General features: G+C 43.6%; 1 protein-coding gene across 2 annotated transcripts in view; it reads right to left on the reverse strand.

Moving 5' to 3' along the window:
* Window positions 1–9,816: 9,816 nt before the first annotated feature.
* Window positions 9,817–19,311, reverse strand: part of RFX4 (regulatory factor X4) — a 166,163-nt gene continuing 156,668 nt past the window's right edge. For both annotated transcript variants that reach the window (XM_008053579.2, XM_008053580.1), the window contains one exon: window positions 9,817–11,400. In XM_008053579.2, the coding sequence (XP_008051770.1) occupies window positions 11,128–11,400 (273 nt within the window). In that variant the 3' untranslated portion in view covers window positions 9,817–11,127. The remainder of the gene's footprint in view (window positions 11,401–19,311) is intronic.

Consider the following 19,311-nt stretch of genomic DNA (forward strand, 5'->3'; position numbering starts at 1 on the left):
GTGAGACTCCAACTCAAAAAAAAAAAAGAAAAAGAAAAATCCAAGGTCAATAGGACAGGCACTAACTTCTTTTTTACAAAGAAAAGGGAAGTTCAGAGTGTTGATTAGCTTGCTCATAAGCAAATACATCTGCTAACAAGTGGTATAGTTAAGAGCTAGAAGCGCCCTGGGCTTTGATAATATAAAATGTTATGGACTCTCAGGCTAGAGCCAATGAAAAAGCCTGACAATAGATACTAGTCATTTATTTTGGACTTTGATATATCCTGCTGTGGCATTTCCTCTTGCCATGACAATGAGCTCGTTGGCATGTGCCATATTCAAGGTCTTTAAGGAGTATTTGGTGTTAGCAGTTTAAAATTCAACTGTTCGATGCTGGACACTTCTAGAAAGGGAGGAGGGATAAGGGGCACACTGCCACACGCTGGGTGCCAGGTCCCCCCTCAAGGGGAGAGAGGGCCCACTAGAAGTCCAGACCCCCACCTGCACACAATTTTCTTCTATCGTAAATCCTCACATATACCTCATGGTTCTAAAAGAAAATTTTAAAAAGAAAATTTAAAAAAGGAAAATGGAAATAAAATAAACGTAGCTGTTCCACATGCCATACTTTTTATACATTTTCTTTAGAAGAAAGCAGAAGTTTAGACCCTAAACTGCTCAGTCCGGTCGCTACAGCTCCAGAATTGGAGTTCAGAGAATTCTATTAGTTCAAGATATGACCTGTCACTGGGCAACCGCCACTCACTCAAGCTCTTTTAAACTACAGTGTTCTCAGCTGCAAATCCAAGGGCTTGATCCACATATTTAGTTCTCTTTCCATTCTAAAATTCTGTGATTCTAAGAACAACAAAAAAATCACTTTGGAATACATTCATTCTCTAGAAAAATTTATTCATAAGAGTGGGGATGTGAAAATCAATCTATGCAAATCAAATATCAATATGATATGTGCAAATCAGTGCTTGGGCATACCTGTGAAGTTTCTGCTTCAGTGGATTTGTGGCGATGTCTGGGTACTGGTAGTTTTAAAAGCTTCCCAGTTGATTTGAATGAGCAAGGATTGAGAATCACTGAATCAATATTTTAATAGAGTATCCACCACTAAAGTGATTTTTTTTGTAGATTACAGACTCATGTGCTCATAACTCTCTAGTTAGTCTTTGAGAAATTAGAATAAACCTGATAAATGAAAGTTTAGTATTTTATTTTCTACCAAGAAATTTTTATTCTTGGTAGAAAGAATTTTATTCAATTTTTATTTAGTTTCTTCCCTTTCATAGCAAAGTTAATTAACACAGTTTTTTCCTTTAATGAATATTTAGTGTTCACTGGAGCACAGCATTGTCTTAGACACCATGAAAAACAAAAACAAGTAGAAATAATTGATTCTGTCCTTTTGGGATAGAAGCAACAACGTGACATTAAACGAATCTTTTTTACTTTTATTTTTTTACTTTGTTTTAAAGAACAAATTGAACATAGTACTGTGCAAGTCAAAACAAGATAAACATTAATGGGAAAAGGAGTAATCAGAAAACCTTCTTGGAGGAGTTTATCTATAAAGAGAGAATGTTAGAGCTTATAGGGCTCTGAAATGAGGGAAATGCTGTGAGGCCAAAATTAACAAGACACTTATTGAGAAATGATACCAATTTGGTTGAACCTGAAAACCATCAGTGGAGATTTCTTAGAAATCAATTTGGTCAGTGAAATAAGGAAAAGTTAAATCTGAGAGATGTTTCCTAATCAATGATGACCCTATAAACAGCCAATCCAACCTAGCTTATAACGTGCTGCATTCTTGAAAACATTACCTTACAATGCCACATGACATAACATTAAATAGATCTGAGAGACAGGAGAAGGTCTGTTGCTGACTGGCTTCAGATCTTCATGCACATTATTTTATCTCTGAATCTTATTTATGTATTATTGTTATTTTAGTCGGAGTCTCACTCTGTCACCCAGGTTGGAGTGTAGTGGCGGCATTCTCACAGCTACCTCAGTCTCAACCTGCCGAGCTCAGACGATTCTGCCTCAGCCTTCAAGTACTTGGGACTACAGGCACATGCCACCACGCCCAGCTAATTTTTTGATATTTTTGTAGAGACAAGATCTCACCATGTTGCCCAGCTGGTCTTGAACGCCTAGGCTCAGGCAGTCCTCTCACCCTGGCCTCCCCAAAGTGTTGGGATTACAGGCGTGAGCCACTGCATCCAGCCTGGGTATCATTTATAAAATTACAATTGGGCTAGATGACTTCTAAGGGTTTTTTTTCCCAGCATCTTTATGAGATTCTTCAGTAATATTCCTAGTATTCTAATTGCTAAAATTGAGCCCATACCGTTCGTTAGTCCTTGGCAAATGTACGTATAATTGTTTAATATTGATTGACTATGCACAGTGGGGCTCTCAAATTAAGCACACAAAATGGGCTCTGCCCTTTAGGAGTTTTTATTTATCCAAGAGCTGGAATGTGGGTCAAATCTATTTGCATCTCGCTGACTTGGAATCCCATCCAAATACCTCTTGGGGAAACCCAGCACTTTGGGTGGCAATGCTGTAATGTGGTGAAAGAATCTGAATTGGAAATTGGAAAACCTGGTTTTTAGTCCCTACTTACTGTGTGAGTCTCAGAAGCTGATCGTTTGTCAAATTCCTTGAAATTCTTCTGGCACCCGATTTTTTGTGTGTCTAGCGGGAGATCCCAAAAGCCAAAAAACTCTAGTTTGAATTTTAACTCTGTCTCTGGATGTTCAAGGATAAGTCACTTGCCTTCTTTGCGCACTGATTTTCTCAACAGTAATGAGAATGATTATATCTACTTTGTAGGGTGTTGTAGGGGTTAAAAGAGATGGCTGTTGAAGTGGCCAGTGAGGCAAACCTGGCATAGAGTAGCCACTAAAATGTTAACTGAACTGGAATGAAAAATGCAACCTCCCTCACAAGGATGTTGTGAAGATTCAAGGCTAAAGATCATGTTATTCCTATGGATGCACAAATGCATGAGTTTTGTTGAGGCTGCTATTTTTCACAACAGAAAGGTAATTCCAACACACTGCTTTGGTCTCTAAACCTTGAGGTTAACATTTTAACGCTGACGTGCTGTAAAACAGTTTTGGGATAATAACTCATGCATGTGTTTGTGTATGTGTGTGTAAATAAGGAATCTAAAACACCCTTTGAATACCCCTTCCCCATATCAATGCCTTTGCAATTAAGTTGATTGAGATTCATGACAGAGCAAATATATTCTCACAATCCTTCTTCCCACCACATCCTCTTGCAGTAAAGCATTAATTTACTTACCAACATTTGATTAAACTCTTAAGGCTCAACCCTAGGAGGAGGTGGCAGTGGACAAAGGATTATTGTCATTCATCATCAACACATTTTAGTCTTCCCTCAAGTTGCCTATGAAGGATTAGCATTTCTGTGAAAGGAGGAAGACAGAATAAATTGCATCTACCGCCAAAGAACTGCCAGCTCCTTTCAGCTGGGGGCACATACCGGGAGCTTTTCCCATATTAGTCAGCTTTATCTCAACTTTTGGGCAGCGCCTACATCTGAATTTCATGGGTTTCAGGGTCAGTCAAAACAGAATTGTAGGGTTGTTGAGGTCAGAGGCCACCTCTGTCAAAGGGTAGTGACCTTAACAGCAAGAGGTAGGCAGTCCTCCCCTTGATCCCTCCTCCCTCTCCCCCATGACTTCATTCTAGTGAATGCTTGGCTCATTGCACCTCCCCTGCAGAGCTTTTTTTCAATCTGGTAATAAAAATCCTCCTGTGACCTGGTATTTTTTTTTTTTACATTATTATTGATTTTCTTTTGTGCACGTTTCTCTATAGAATAGCCAAATCTGGGTCCCTGATAATGTACTGGTTTGTATGTAAGTTGGGAAATGATACAGGGAAAGCTAGTCTGCCACTTACTGTGAAAGGGATGCCACCACTGTAGGGGAAGATCTGGTGCCCAGCTTAGAAAGTGCCTGCATTTAGTGAGCACAAAAATTTCCTAGAACTTCTTTTTTTTTTTTGAGTTGGAGTCTCACTCTGTCACCCAGACTGGAGTGTAGTGGCCGCTCCCAGCCACCACAGCCTCGACCTGCTGGGCTCTGGCAATCCTTCCGCCTCAGCCTTCCTAGTAGCTGGAACTACAGGCACGCGCTACCACGCCCGGTTAATTTTTTATTTTTACTGTAGAGGTGAGGTCTCGCCAAGTTGTCCAGGCGGTCTCGAACCCGCGGGCTCAGGCCACCCACTCACCTCGGCCTCCCGAAGTGCTGGGATTACAGGCTGAGCCACAGAACCTGGCCTCCTAGAACTTCTGAAACTCTCTTCGACCCCAGTAGGTTCTATTACCACTGTCTAGATTGATAATGAAACTGCAAAACCATTTAGGAGAGGGCAGTGGGGGTGAGGGGAGGTGAGAACAAAAATAGGAAGAAGGAAGAGTGTGCTCTCTAGTAGAGCGCAGACAGCTCTGGGGTTTAAGCCGGCTGACCTTCTGCAAGGCCCACTCAGCTACTCAGAGCCTCCCTTTCTGTAAACTGAAGTGATTCTACCACTGACATTGCAGGGAGGTTGTGAGAATTGGAGATAATGCCTCAATGGGCCTGGTACATAGTAGACCCCAATAAATGGGAGCCTTTGTGGATTAGGGCAGGTGTGTTTCAGAAACGTACCACATATATCGTGAGGTGAGGAAAGTGTGTTTTGCAGACTCCTCATTTAAAGATTATCCTTCTGCCTTGACTGCATTTCAGTTTTTAAAAAGACATCTTGCAGTTTATTACTTCTGAAAGGTATAGCATGGCCAGGACATTTTGGATGCCATCCCTTACAGGGACACAGTTTGGCAATTCCTTGAGAATTCACTATCATTTTTTTTTTTTTTTTTTTTTTTTTTTTTTTTGAGTTGGGACCTTACTCTGTTACCCAGGCTGGAATATGCAGTGTGGCATGATCATAGCTTCCCACAACCTTGGCCTCCTGGGCTCAGGCAATCCTGCTTCTGCCTCCGGCTGTCTGGGACTACAGGTGTGTGTCACCACACCCGGCTAATTTTTTTGTAGAGACTAGATCTTGCTACGTTGCCCAGGCTGGTCTTGAACTCCTGGGCTCAAGCAACCCTCTTGCCTTGGCTTCCCAAAGTGTTGGGATTACAGGCGTGAACCACTGCACCTGGCTGATAATTCACTCAAAAACTTCACTCAGAGATTTCTCACCCCTGCTGTCATGGTCAGACCTCATTATTTTTCATAAGAAACCTTAAACAACTGGTTTTCGCAGTCGAGGCACTTATGATGAGAAAGGGAGACATAAAACTGGGGAGTCCTATTTCTCCCGCCCACCATCTTTCACCCACACTCCTTTCCTAGCAACAGCTCTTTCTTCATCTCTCGTGGCCCACGTCTTCCGTTCCACCTACAGCAGCAGCAGCAAAATATGGGGGTGAGAGGGCTTGGAGAGGTTGAGATACAGGAGGAGGAATGGGGGAAAAACTTCAGGGAGAAGCTGATGAAGCACAAAAGGTTCTGACCTCCTCGGAAGAAGAGGAAGCCCCAAGGACTGTGTCCAAGCCGGCTTAGCTTGGGAGGCTGCCAAGGAACTGAAGCAGAGAAGTTCCAGGTTAGAAGGGCAGGCGGCAAAGTGGTAGGGAGGTGGGGGTGGCTGAAGGGCGAGCATAACAGTGCAGCTGGGGAGAGGTTTGTGAGCTAAGGGAAAAGTCTAGACAGTGTAGATTATGTGGAGTGCCACTGTTTGCACAGGACACTACTCTCCACTTGGACAGACTGGAGACCTGTAAAACAGAAACTTGGGCAGCATGTTAAGGGAGTAGTAGACCCTGAATCTTAGAAACGCAGGGCGATAGGGGTTGTGTTGTTCAACCTTGACTGAATATTAGAATCACCTGGGGAACTTAAAAAATTACTGATGCCTGGGTCACATTCCAGGTCAATTATTCACTGTAGGTGGGACCTATACATCATTTTTTTTTTAAGTTGACCAGGTAGCTCTAATGGGCAGCCAGGGTTGGGAACTACTGGAGTCCAGCCCTACTTAGAGCAGGAATGCCCCTTCTACAACATCTTTAGTGGAACCAGGATTTGACCTCAGTTCTTCCTCACTTTGAAGCCAGTAAGTCAGTGGTTTTTTTTTTTTTTTCTTTTCTTTAATCAGGGTCTTACTCTGTTACCCAGACCAGAGTATCTGAGACTACAAGGATGCACCACCATGCCTGGCTAATTTTTTTAAAATTATTTTTTGTAGAGACAAAGTCTCACTATGTTGAACTCATGGGTTCAAGCAATCCTCCTGCCTCTGCCTCCCAAGTGCTAGGATTACAGGTGTGAGCCACCGGGCTCGCCCCCTCCCCCAGTCAGTCGATCCATCAGGCTCACCACCCGCTAGTCAGTCTCTTGTTAAAGTTTCCAGATATGATGATTTGCACACTTGAGGCTCTTGCCCAAGTCTGAATTCTATGCCTCCACTTTCACTAGATTTCAGAGAGGTTCTCCTAGCCTTAAGGAGACCTATGGCAGCCCCTCTTCATACCCCTTCCCTGGTTAAAAAAAAAAAGAAGGAAGTTTTTATACTTTCCCCCTTCCTACAATTTAATTATTTTTTTGATCTAGCAAGTCTACCTTTAAGAGGCGCAAGAAGTTGGGAAAAATAACCTGTTTGTTTTTGCTCTCCTTCCTTCTCCAGATTCACTTCAGATTTTTTTTTTTTTTTGAGTTGGAGTCTTACTCTGCTGCCCAGACTGGAGTGCAGTGGCTGCTCCCGGCCGCCGCAGCCTCCACCTGCTGGGCTCTGGTGATCCTTCTGCCTCAGCCTTCCGAGTAGCCGGAATTACAGGCGCGCGCTACCACGCCCGGCTAATTTTTTTATTTTATTGTAGAGATGATATTGACTTCACTTTAAAGCAAATATTAAGGCCAATTCTGCAGGGAGGGGAAAATTGCCAAAGACTACTATTCAGAGTCGGGCAAGGGAGGATGGGGTTGGATAGAAAGAAGGTGGTGCAGGTATACATGTGGCAGAGCTTGTGGGCACGAACCTTGGGCTTGGTTTTAGCACCAGCTGGTGGAGCGGTGCCTTCTGCCTTGTGGCGGCCTCCCTGAATCAGTGCCCAGCTGCCAGTCCAGGGCATTCTTTGTTTTCCCTAAGTTGTCCATCCTTCACACCCAGATCTGCCAGCCCTGGTCCATCAGCACACAGACTATAATTTGGAATGTTATAGTCATGTAAGATGCCTGCTTGAGGTCCAGAGTGGGGAGGTGACCTATTCAAGTTCACAAGGTGGAGAGGTCACCCCTCTTTCCAAGTTTCACTCTCTCACCCCATTTAAGTTGGGCTTAGTGACAAACATTTTGGATTGGCCTGTCCTTGGTTTCAGTCTCAGAAGGGCCACAAATTTCCTTACTCTCCAGACCTGGGGTGTACCCGAAGCCTGACAAAGGACACAGCAGGATGGATTCTGACGACGCCACAGGCCTACAATATGGGTGAGCCATCCTGGCTACTGTTCATGACTCCAGCCAGTTTCAAGCTGGCAGAGTTCTTTTCAAAAAATGTCCTAAGAGGGGAGGATCCCTTTATTGCCAAGACTCTTCTGTTGTTCCCCTGACAAGTGACTGGCCCCACTCCCAGCTGCCAACCTTGCCCAATCCCATTCTGGTGACTGGCTAACAGCTATCACAGGGAGAGAAGGTATATTTGAATCATGTGCTCACAGCAGCTGTTGCCTTTTCCTAATCAGATCCTTCCCATTTCTGAAGTTGAAAGTTTTAGAATGGTTGTGCATAGTTAGTACTCAGGTCCCAAGAGATGAGTACCTTGTACTCTGGAGAGAATGCCCAGTGACCACTTGTCCTCACTTAAAGCTGCCTTCTTTTCCATGGTGCTGATGATTCTGTGGTCTTGGTTGTGTAGTTCCTTGCAAAGTTCCTAGAGTGACCGCTCTATTCTCTGAGCTTCAGGCCCTTGTTGCTTGTAACGATTTTTGCCTAACGATTGTGTAATGAGCTTGTGACTGTTACTTGTAAATGAGTATTATGTACTACTGCTACCTGGCTAAAGAATTGGATGATTACTCAAAAGTCAGATTTACTACACCCTTTCATCTATGCAGCACTAGCTTTGAATCACAAGAGAGCGACATATTCCATCACTCTTAGGCTGATTTGTTTATTTATTGATTTTTTGAGTCAGAGTCTCACTCTGTCACCCAGGCTGGAGTGCAGTGGCACACTCACAGCCACTATAGTCTCGATCCGCTAGTCTCAGGTGATCCTTCCACCTCAGCCTTCCAAGTAGCCGAAACTACAGGCGCATACCACCATGCCCATTTTTGATTTTTTGTAGAGATGAAGTCTCGCTGAGTTACCCAGGCCGGTCACGAAACCCTGGGCTCAGGCAGTCCTCTTGTCTCCACCTCCCATAGTGCTGGGATTACAGGCATAAGCCACAACGCCTAGCCTCTTAGGTTTATTTTATACAATGACTAAATCTGAAATTTCGCTCTTCCTTTCCCTACTTCCCTCATATAAAAGCCAACTAATGGATCGTGGACAAAAGATCAAACTGATTTACTGTCAGAGAGTGCAATTCAACATCTACTTTCTTTTTGTAGGACAACTAGCTAAATATATTTAAGGAGATGCTATGTATAATATATAAATAATTTTAATCTTAAAATCATGTTTGGGTATAAATATGTTATGTAATAGCAAGTAAGAGCTTGGCTTTAAAAATAAATCTTTCAAAATGCAAATTGAGTTGTCAAATTCTCATACCTTTTAGTTAATATAGTCATTACTGCCACTCCTGGAAGTCTATGGTTCTGAATCTCTCATAGATCCCAGACTCTTAACATTTGAGCAAAACACAGTCATTTCACTTCTGTATTCCACTCCTCTCAATCCCAGAATAAAAATACAGTGGAGAAAAGTTTTAAAATCCTTATTGAGTATTCAGTAATGTCACTGATCTGTTCCAGAAGTTTATTAGCATTTAAAACACGCACTTGAAAGCCGGGCTTGGTGGCTCAGCCTGTAATCCCGCGCTTTGAGAGGCCTAGGTGAATGGATTGCCTGAGCCCGCGGGTTTGAGACCTGCCTGGGCAACTTGGCAAGACCTCATCTCTACAACAAATAAAAAAAAAAATTAGCCAGGCGTGGTAGCGCACGCCTGTATTTCCACCTGAGGCAGAAGAATCGCCGGAGCCCAGCAGGTCGAGGCTGTGGTGGCCAGGAGCGTGCCACTGCACTCCAGTCTGGGCGACAGAGTGAGACTCCAACTCAAAAAACAAAATAATAATTAAAAAAATAAATAAATAAAACATGCACTTGAAATATCTTTACACCTAGTGATCATTAAAGTATAATGAACTAAGAACCAGGGGACCTCTTAATGATGGTGGTATTGAAGAATAATATTCCCTGCATGAGCTGAAAATTCCTGCCTTTTGCTGACACTATCCACTGTACAAACTTAGGACAAACTCTGTGTGTAGAAGAACTGGTCCTCTATAAACCTCCTGGCTACTATATTTATTTAATCATTGATTCAAGGAGGCCTATCCAAGTTTGAATGATTGTGTATAACAAGATGATAGGGAACAGGAAAACCCAGCCATACAAGACCACTCTGTTTTGTTCTGCCTACTTATACCCTAAGTATCCAGAATGGTATTTATATTATATGCAAATACTTTATTATTTACACATGTATATTATATTATACACACATACATACATACATGCAGAAGTCATAGCAAATTAAAAGTGAAAAGGAAGAAAGCATGTCAGTTCAATACTTTTTATTTGAGTGTGAAACCATTCATATCTTGCACAACTGTACAGATAAAACTATTTCCATTTTAGCTGTAGACATGATTATCACACTGAGTGGTGTGATCAAAGATTTTATTTACAGAACAATTGCTAAAACATCCGATGTCATATTTCCATTTATTTCTTACCCATAGGGTAATAGGTCCACCATAATTGCTTGGTGCATTTTATAATACAGAAAGAAAACCTATGTTAATCTTTAACAAACCTCACAAATTGCTACAAATATGACAGAAAAATGCCTACGAAAAAATTTTTCAAAAGTACAATACATTTTTTATTTCCACACATACACAGTATAGTATAGGCTCAAAGGCACAACTTTGAATTTTTTTTTTTTTCTATCAAAGTGTCGGAAATTATTACAGTCTTATGAAGAAACCATGAAAGTCATTTTCACACTTGGTGCTTGCTAAGTAAAAGTTTGGTCCATCCAGTTTCACAAAGTTAACACAGCAGAGCTGAGTGCGATACTCAATGCCAAAAATCCACATTCTCATAGAACTCAAGAAACTTCTCTCCTGCCTTTTGCTGACACTAGCCATTGTGCAAACTTAGGACAAATCCTTGTATGTAGAAGAACCGGTCCCCTACAAACCTCAATCAACTTAAGGCAATACAGAACAGACCTCTTCCTTCCCTCAAGACAGTGCTTACATTCCAAGACAATGCAGGTACTGTGACAGATGTGGGTATAACAGAGAATCTAGAGTTTCCAGACACTTCCATTTAACCCTGGTGCTCCAGGAAGCAGTAATGACATCACTAGGAAGAAGGTATGCGTAGAACATGTCTGAGGGCTGTTCATTATACAGACAGAGGGAAGGTGAATGTTCTTGGTAAGTTATGTGCCCATCCAAGAACACAAACCAGATTCTGTCTCTAGTATCCATCCTTCAAAACTAAAGAGCTTTTGTCAACAGGAAAATAAGTAGCTTATTGGGAGTGGTTGCCAACTCAAAGCAAAGTCATGGAACAGAGGGAAAAGGCACAGATTGGCCTGCCCAAGATAGTGCTCTATAGAAACAGTCAAGTCTGGCTTGGTTACGAGAACCCAATCCCACTGACTTTTAGTTAAGTCCTGTTTCTGAACTAAAGTTTATTCATCCCACTTTGAATCCCATCCTCACGTTCATTAGGGAAATGGACGCCTAGGAATAGCCCATGAGTTACGATGTATAAAATCTTCTGGGGGATGGGTGTTGGGTTTATTATTATTATTAATAATAATTATTAATATTAAATATGTATTCCTATGATAGCAGTCATTTAGCCCATCCTGTAGAGGCCTCTCCGTTGATGTAAGCAAAGCCAGGAAAGTGTTGCATGTGCTCATACTCAGAATTCCTGCGCGTGGTCAAGGGTGTGTACATGTCACTAGAGTTTCCATACCTCGTGGAATGCACAGATGGACTGGTGTAGCACGTGTTGGCTGAGGGCACCTCTGGCCAGCGGGGAGTGACTGGGGTAGGATGCAGCCTGGGAGTACTGCTCATCAAACAAGGTTCCATCCGGGAAGTGGGGCTATTAAAAGGGTACTTGTTGAGGGGAAAGAAGTTCCACAAAGTTAAAATTAGCTTGACGTTGCACATACACAATATCAGTCATGTTCGCAGTTTAAGTCAGTTTTCTAAAGATGCTATTAGTGAGAGTCAATGGAAGAGAATCAGTGAACTTCTGCAAGATTGATCCTTGGTCTAAAGAAGTAATCAATAAGAGAAATGCAAAGGATTTCGTAGCCAGAGTTGAGCTGGTGTTTACTGAAGCAGTAATACTGGCTTAGTATTCCTAACCTAGAATGTCTGAGGAAATCAAACCCAAAGGGATGACTAGCCCCACTGAGAGTATAGCAGTGTGTGTGTGTGTGTGTGTGTGTGTGTGTGTGTGTGTGTGTGTGTGTGTGTGTGTGTGTATGCGTTTTCATTCGTGTGCACGAATGCACAAGTCCAGCTAAAGATGTGTGCATGGATGGATGGATGGATGGGAATTTCATCATTAGTTATGGTGATGTGATAGGTCCCACTCCATCAACCCAAGAGAACAAAATACGATGACATTTGTAAAAATAGCATTTTTCAATTGAATTCAGTTATGAACTGCAGCTTAAAAGCGGGCTTTTGAAGAGGAAGCAAGTCAACACCTTCAAAGGTTATTATTAGTGCCTGTCACTTAGAGAACATCTTTCTTTTTGGCTCACATTCACTGAAGTCCTGGAAGATACACGAGTAGGAAATGGTAAATCATTGGTCTTGGTGTGAATGTGGAGGAAGGAGTCAAGATAAACCAACTGAGAGGGGAGGGGAGGGGAAGGGAGGGAAGACGAGCTTTTGTTTCCGTCGGAAGAACAGGTGTTAGTAGCTACAAGAAGAGAGGAAGCAGTTCTAGAGAGGATTAGGAGTAAGAGAAGTGCCTCTGAAATGCTCCTTCTTTTACATTCTTTTCTGTTACCAAGAGAGCTATGCAAATAAGCCCCTTTTAGTAGGATCTGAGGGGAGGTAGGGGAGGAGCTATGTGCTCCCTTTGAGAGCTTCTAGCTTGCAGGCCAGTCAGCACAAAGATTTCTTTGCTGTGCTAAGGGCTACCCGACAAGGACAGGAGCCAATCAACAAAGATGGCAAGGGCAGCAAGGAGGAGAGAGAGTGTGTGAACGTATGAATTCTTCTGCTCCCCATCTGTCTTCCCTGACAGTTGGAGAGTGGAGACCCGCGGGATTAGGTGGGAGGCTGCCTCCTGTGAGGGAGACAGACAGGCTAGGCTGAAGCATGGCAACAACGGCTGCTCCCTGTAGTCTAGATAGCCAAAGAGAACCACTCTGCTCTTCTGAGTGGGAGCCCAAGGGGAGCAGGAAAGGCTCTTAGTCCTGAAGCATGTGAAGAGAATCAGCTATTCAGAGGATAAGACAGAGGGATCCAAATTCTAGTAGTGAGGGATTTTCCCCTTGCATAGGGTGGCTTGGCCCACACAGCAAAAGTACAGGCACTTTGCCGTCAAAAGAACAGTTAGGAAAGGGGGAGAAGGGCATAGGTGGTGTCTGGGAACTCAAGGGAGAAGGCACCAAGGGCTGTTGCCAAGGAAACTATGGACAGCATGCCAAGGCTTTCATAATCCCAGATCAGGCCAGAAACAAACACTGATGTGTACCCGTGAGCTCTGCATCATGAGAACCTACAGGATACTGTTTGTGTGGCAGTGGCCGTGGACCCTCCTCAGGCCTGCACAGTGGGTTCTAGCCCAGGGCCCACTCTGAATCCCAGAGGGACCACAGTAAGATTGGGTCCTGTCCCAGAAGACAAGAACCCAGGCACATTAAGCAGATAACATTGAGGCATATTATTACAAATTGGTCCTTAATTTTTCAAAAAACTTGCTTTCCCCTCGTGATAGCCTCTTAAGTGAACTCCCTGGGTGCCATGTCCCTTCACCTCGTGGTGTTCTTCCTGGCACAGCAGCCTCCCTTCAGGTCCCGTGCATGCCAACCTGGTTCCCATTGCAGGGAACTCTGTCTGCCTGCTTTCTTTGCCTAGTACCCTTCTCTACCACCCCGCTGCTCCCCAGCTCCTGGCTTGCTGCTTTTTAATCATTCTTCAGATTTTGGCTTAAATGTGATCTCCTAGAGAGACCTTCCTGGATATCTATCTCAAGAAGCTAAACATTCTATCCTCCTCTGTCTCTCAGATCAGGACCTCTCCATCCTCTCTGACAGTTGTCTCTTTCCATTGGCTTATATCCATACGCTCTGGTGGGGCTTTGTTGTGTTCAACACCGTACTTCCAACATCTGACAGCGTGCCTGGCACCCAGCAGATACTAAGGACATTAGCACCAAAATGAACTTTAGGGATCATGTACTCCAACCTCGTATTGTACAAATGAGGAAACTAGGACCCATGTGGGGAACTGTCCTGCCCAAAGTCACACAGCAAGCTAGTAGAAGAGCTGGTATAACAACCCAGTCCCCCGGAGCGGCGCGTTTTTCCCACATCAGTGTGGCTAACCCAAAACAAGGCTCACCTGCCACTACCAAGTTACACAGGAATAGAAGAGCACTCTCATTTTTTGGAAGCCAGCCCACTAAACTTTAATCTCCCTGCCTGCCTTCCTTCACTAAGCTCTCTACTCCTCTACGGGGCACAGGGTCTTAGAATCCCGACCTAGCCTCAGCTTGCTGGTTCTGAGTCCTCACTTGCCTTGACTTGTGTAGGTAAAAATTCACAGCATGGACTTGGAGCTCCTTCTCACAGGACCCAAGATAGTTGGCTTCTGTGCCTAGTTAAGGACCCTCAATGCAGCTGTGCCCAGAGGTTGTGTCATCGACTCAAAAGAGGAATTGCCTGGAAATGAGACTGGCTCAAAATATCTCCAATGCGACAATAAAATTCTGTTACCACAGAATCCGGCATGGAAAATTCTGTCCTTTTAGGTCAGCTAATTGCAAATGAGTCAGTGACTCGTTTTCCCCCGTGGTGAAGAGACCATTGAAAGGCGAGATGGCTGAAGTGCCTGCTTCCTTGGCCTGATGATTAACACGACCAATGAAGCTTCTATTTAGTCTAGTGGGAGTGGCAGAGGCTGGCCCATGGCACCCGCCTCACCTTTCACACTTCACATCCGGTTTCATGCAGTGTCCTTAAGCATGCTGGGCACAAACTCTGGGGTCCAGAGATCTCTGCCCAGAATAAAGGCGCTTTTTGTTGAGAGCCCAGAACAGGAAGTTACCATTCTCTGGATCAAATCACATGCTGCGGCTACTGATTTTAAAAAGTACATAAGTCACCAGTTGCCACTCCTTGAGAGGGGAGTGTGAGGGATGCTTGTGAGCACGTGTGTGGAGATATGTGTGAGGGGTGCTTGTGAGCACGTGTGTATGTGTGTGCACATGTGTGTTGTGCCTGCACGTGCATAGGCAAGGGTTCCATCAAATGCCTATAGTGTAAGTCCGTCTCAGCTGTGTGATTGACTTGTGGTCTCTTTGGAACCATATTAGGAAGTTCTATTTTGAGACATGACTGCTCACACCAAGGGCTGACTTTCCTACACATAGGGAGGAAAGAAAGAGTCCTTTATCTTTGGCCTTTACCAAATGGGCTGCTACTCGAACGAGGGGTGAAAGGTGGTCCAGTCAGGAGCACAAACTGTTTTCCTATGAAAGGCGGCTCTCACCGCACCAAAGTACTGCCAGAGGGCTTGCCCCCAGGCAGTCTTCCCCTAGCCTCTTCTGGAGGAGGAGGTAGGTCCCAAAAAAATCTTTGTCAGACAGTCTACATCTGCTGAACTTTTAGAGTCAGGATTAATTCAGTTAATGCATGTGAAATACTTAGGACTTCCATGTAGTAATTTTTCAAAATGTGTTAACTATTATCAACGTTCTTGTTTTTAGAATTATAGGGTCATGGCCCATTAATGATAGGAAGAGTCTTGGTGACTGACCATCTGGTTTTACCTCACCTCTGGTTTTACAGATGAGAAAATTAAGATCAAGAAAAGAGAAATTGCCTGAGGTCACATGGAAACTTAGTACCAGAGTAAGGATTCATTCATTCATTCATTTCATTGACAGGTATTTACTGAGCACTCATTAAGAGCCAAGCTTTTCTTGTAATGATAAGAAAAAAATACCTGGCTCTTCCCTTCACAGAGCTAGTATAGTGAGGGAGACAGATATTAATTACATAATTACATAAAATATAATAATATAACTGTGGGGTTAAAACAGATAATAATAATATATGTAAATAGTGTTAACTATGATCCATGCCCTGTTCTAACCTTTATTAACTAACTTAGTCCTCACAACAACCCTATGAAATAGGTATTATAATTATCCTCATTTTTCAGATGAGAAAATTGAGGCACATAGCTATTCAGAGGCAGAACTGGGATTTGAACCCAGGGAGCCTAGCTCTGCAGTCAGAGATCTGACAGTGGTTGATTGACATTTTTTCCTCTGTGACCCAAGATGCTACCCCAAAGAATTGTGCCCTAGACAAACTTTGTAGCACCCACAGGCCCTGAGCTGGATTGAGTAAGACCTCTAGAAGGTCTGTGAGAGGTGGTGATTGGCTGGTAAGCCTGGGCCTTGACCATTCAGAGAAATAAGGAACAGCTTTCTAGTTCACTCTAAGTGTATTTTTAGCCACATGACTTCTGGTTGATCAAATGGCTTTTGAGCTTAAGGGCTCCCGTTCACATTCATGGCTGCTGACTGAGTAGAGGGCCCATAAGCATGCATTGAATGAGGCTCAGAAATGTTTTGTAACTATGCCTTGGGTCTGGTTTATTTTCTATTTTTGGTTGGGTCTGGGAATGGGTTATCCTGGGAAGAAGCAACTGACACCTTCCGTTGTTTACTTCTTTGATGCGGACCAGTGCAGCACAGTTGCAAAAAAGACATAATTTTCCGAAATAATTTAAACCTTACACTATGAAACCTCATTCATCTGGACTCACTAATTCAGAAGTTATGAGAATTCAAACAGGGCTTGGGAGATTTATCTTTGCATGTGTCGTGCAAATAAATAGTATAAACGAGGGCACATACACTTCTGTTTAAAGAATAAATGACAAAATTATTTTGAGCTTTAAATACTGGGATGCATACAATTACTGCACTTCACAAATGTTTCGTCCTTTAATGCAAACCTAGCAGGTGTTTATCTGCAATAGTTAGTAGTAGTAGTTACTCTTGTGCTGATGAACAATTAATTGCATTTCTCTAACCATATTGTGTTATTGCGATATTTCTTCCAATTCAGACTGATCTTTTCCCTAGTGAGTCTTATATAGTAAAGTGTGGTACTTAGTTATTCAGGATTGGAACAGCATTACCTCTGCTCTGGAAAACTAAAATTAATTAGTCCTGCAAGGGATTTCCCCCAAAATCTTCAACCTTATACGAAAGAACCAATAAAGGAAAGAAATAAGGTATCTTGTATGAGTGCTTCTTCTCTTTGGTAACTTGAAGCACTGAGAATAGTTAGTAGTAACCTCTATTTTGTTGTTGTTTTTTGTTTTTTGTTTTTTTGAGTTGGAGTCTCACTACCACGCCCAGCTAATTTTTGATTTATTGTAGAGATGAGGTCTCGCCAAGTTGCCCAGGCGGGTCTCAAACCCGTGGGCTCAGGCAATCCACACACCTCGGCCTCCCAAAGTGCTGGGATTATAGGCTGAGCCACCGAGCCCGGCTAGTAGTAACCTCTTAAGTTTACCTTCCACACTCCAAGAGACAATAATATTTAGTGCCATTGGTTTGGAGTTGGGATTAAGAGTTGGATAATTTGCATTTGAGTCTACTTAGTCACTTATTGGATACATGACCTGGGTACGTTACTCTCTGAAGCTGTCTTCTCATGTTTAAAAACTGGAGAGAAAAATGCCTTCTTCCCAAGGTTATCATGGAAATTAAATTAGTCTGTATATTTGAAAGTGTCTAGAACAATACTTGATAAACACATGTTAATAAAAAAAAAAAAAAGGATGCTTTGTCTTTAGACAGTGTCTTCCCCCAGAGAGGTACATTTTGAACATTCACTTCCCCCACCAACATGGATAGAAGTGTGATAAAATGAACTTCTTCCCATCCCATTTTACAGATGCGAGACTAAAGCATAAACCATGAAGTGCAGGGTGTGTGTGTATGTGTTGAGGCGAGGGAGGTGGCAGAGGACCTGTCAAAGGGCCATAAGGCATGATGGTGAAGAGGCTGACCTAGAACCCTGTGGCCTCTCACACCTAGTCTAGATTCAAAGAGCTCCCCGGTGGGCTTTCACTTAGTTCTTGGTCCTATGTATTAAGACCAGCTATTAAATTATAATGTTCCAGTTGGGGACTGTTGTGGCTTTTGGGGTGGATACTATAGCCCTATCTTTGGTCACCAGGGACTACATGGGCCTTTAGGAGACGTTGGCTTCTTTTTATGGCAATGGCTTTAAAAATATCACCCCAGAATACCAGCTCCCAACATTTCATGAGGGGGAATGAGGAAGTGAAGAAAGAGGGAAGATAATGTCAGGAGCTGTGGCTTGGTGATGTTGTCTCCCACTGGAGTGCAAGCTCTCCTGAAGAAGACATCATCTGTCTCCTCCTCCACCTTACTCCCATAAGTTAGAGCAGTGCTTGCACGTAGTCGGCACCCAGCAACCATTTGAGGAATGAATGAATGTATGAATGGACTTCTTAGAGTGTGGAGAGTGTGACCCAGGCTGTGGCAGCAACTCTGAGTCATTCAGCAGATCACAGTGAGGAGCACAGACTGCTCCCAAGAGAGGGAGCACTTGAGGAGCTGGCATCTTTGTGACGCAGCTGGAGGCTTATAATGAATACCCCAGGTGATGATTTAGTGGAATCAACTTCTTGACGTGGCTGGGGATTAAACCACAGCTTCCCTTGGTACTGCAGATGGAAATCAAAACAGGCCCCTGTTTGCCCCAAGTGCCTGTGTATTGTGGATACATTCTCCTTGGCGTTCTCCCTTGGAGGCAGGTCTGTGTGCTGATAACTGATGTAATTGTGACCTCTTCCCTAGCTTCAGTCCTACCATCTCTCACCTAGACTCCTGCTAGTGCTTTGGAGCAGAACCCCCTGCCTCTATCAGTCCACCTTCTTAGTTTATCCGATGGAGGCCTGGAGAGCTCTCTTTGTTTTGTTTTGTTTTGTTTTGTTTTTGAGTTGGAGTCTCACTCTGTCACCCCGACTGGAGGGCAATGGCCGCTCCTGGCCACCGCAGCCTCAACCTGCTGGGCTCCGGCGATCCTTCCACCTCAGCCTTCCAAGTAGCTGGAACTACAGGCGTGCACTACCACGCCCGGCTAATTTTTTGATTTATTGTAGAGATGAGGTCTCACCAAGTTGCCCAGGTGGGTCTCGAACCCACGGGCTCAGTCAATTCACTCACCTCAGCCTCCCAAGGCGCAGGATTACAGGCTGAGCCACTGAGCCCAGCTGAGCTCTCTTTGTTAAACATAGCTCTGATCTTGCAACTCCCTGGCTCAAAAACCAACCATGGCTTCCTGTGCTTGCAGAATCGACTGAGTGTGCTCAGCACACCACACTGTTGTTTATGCTGATGCCCCTTCCCATGTACTCATTTGCTTAGGACACACTTAGTGAATGCCTACATCTCAGAGGCAGCAGAGAGTCGTGCTTAAGAGCCTGGACAGCAGTCACACTGCCTGGGTTCAAATCCTGGGACAAGTTACTCTGAATCTCACTTCCTCTTCTGCAAGAGTGAATATAAAGGATGTGAAAAGAGCTTGGTGCAGAACCTAAGACATGGCACACGTTCAGGAAAAGTTAGCTGCTCTGTTTGATAGGTGCCATGTCCTATGACCAAGGCATAGTAGACTTAATCTTTGCCTTCAAGGAGCTTGGGGTCTCTTTCAAGACAGGAAAGTTGGTAATGATAAGAGACTGTAAGAAGTGCTACCAAGAGAGGAAGCTCAGGGAGTGGCACCT

Source organism: Carlito syrichta, unplaced genomic scaffold (genome assembly GCF_000164805.1).
Source record: "Carlito syrichta isolate Samal-C Ts95f unplaced genomic scaffold, Tarsius_syrichta-2.0.1 Scaffold288311, whole genome shotgun sequence".
Lineage (NCBI taxonomy): Eukaryota > Metazoa > Chordata > Mammalia > Primates > Tarsiidae > Carlito > Carlito syrichta.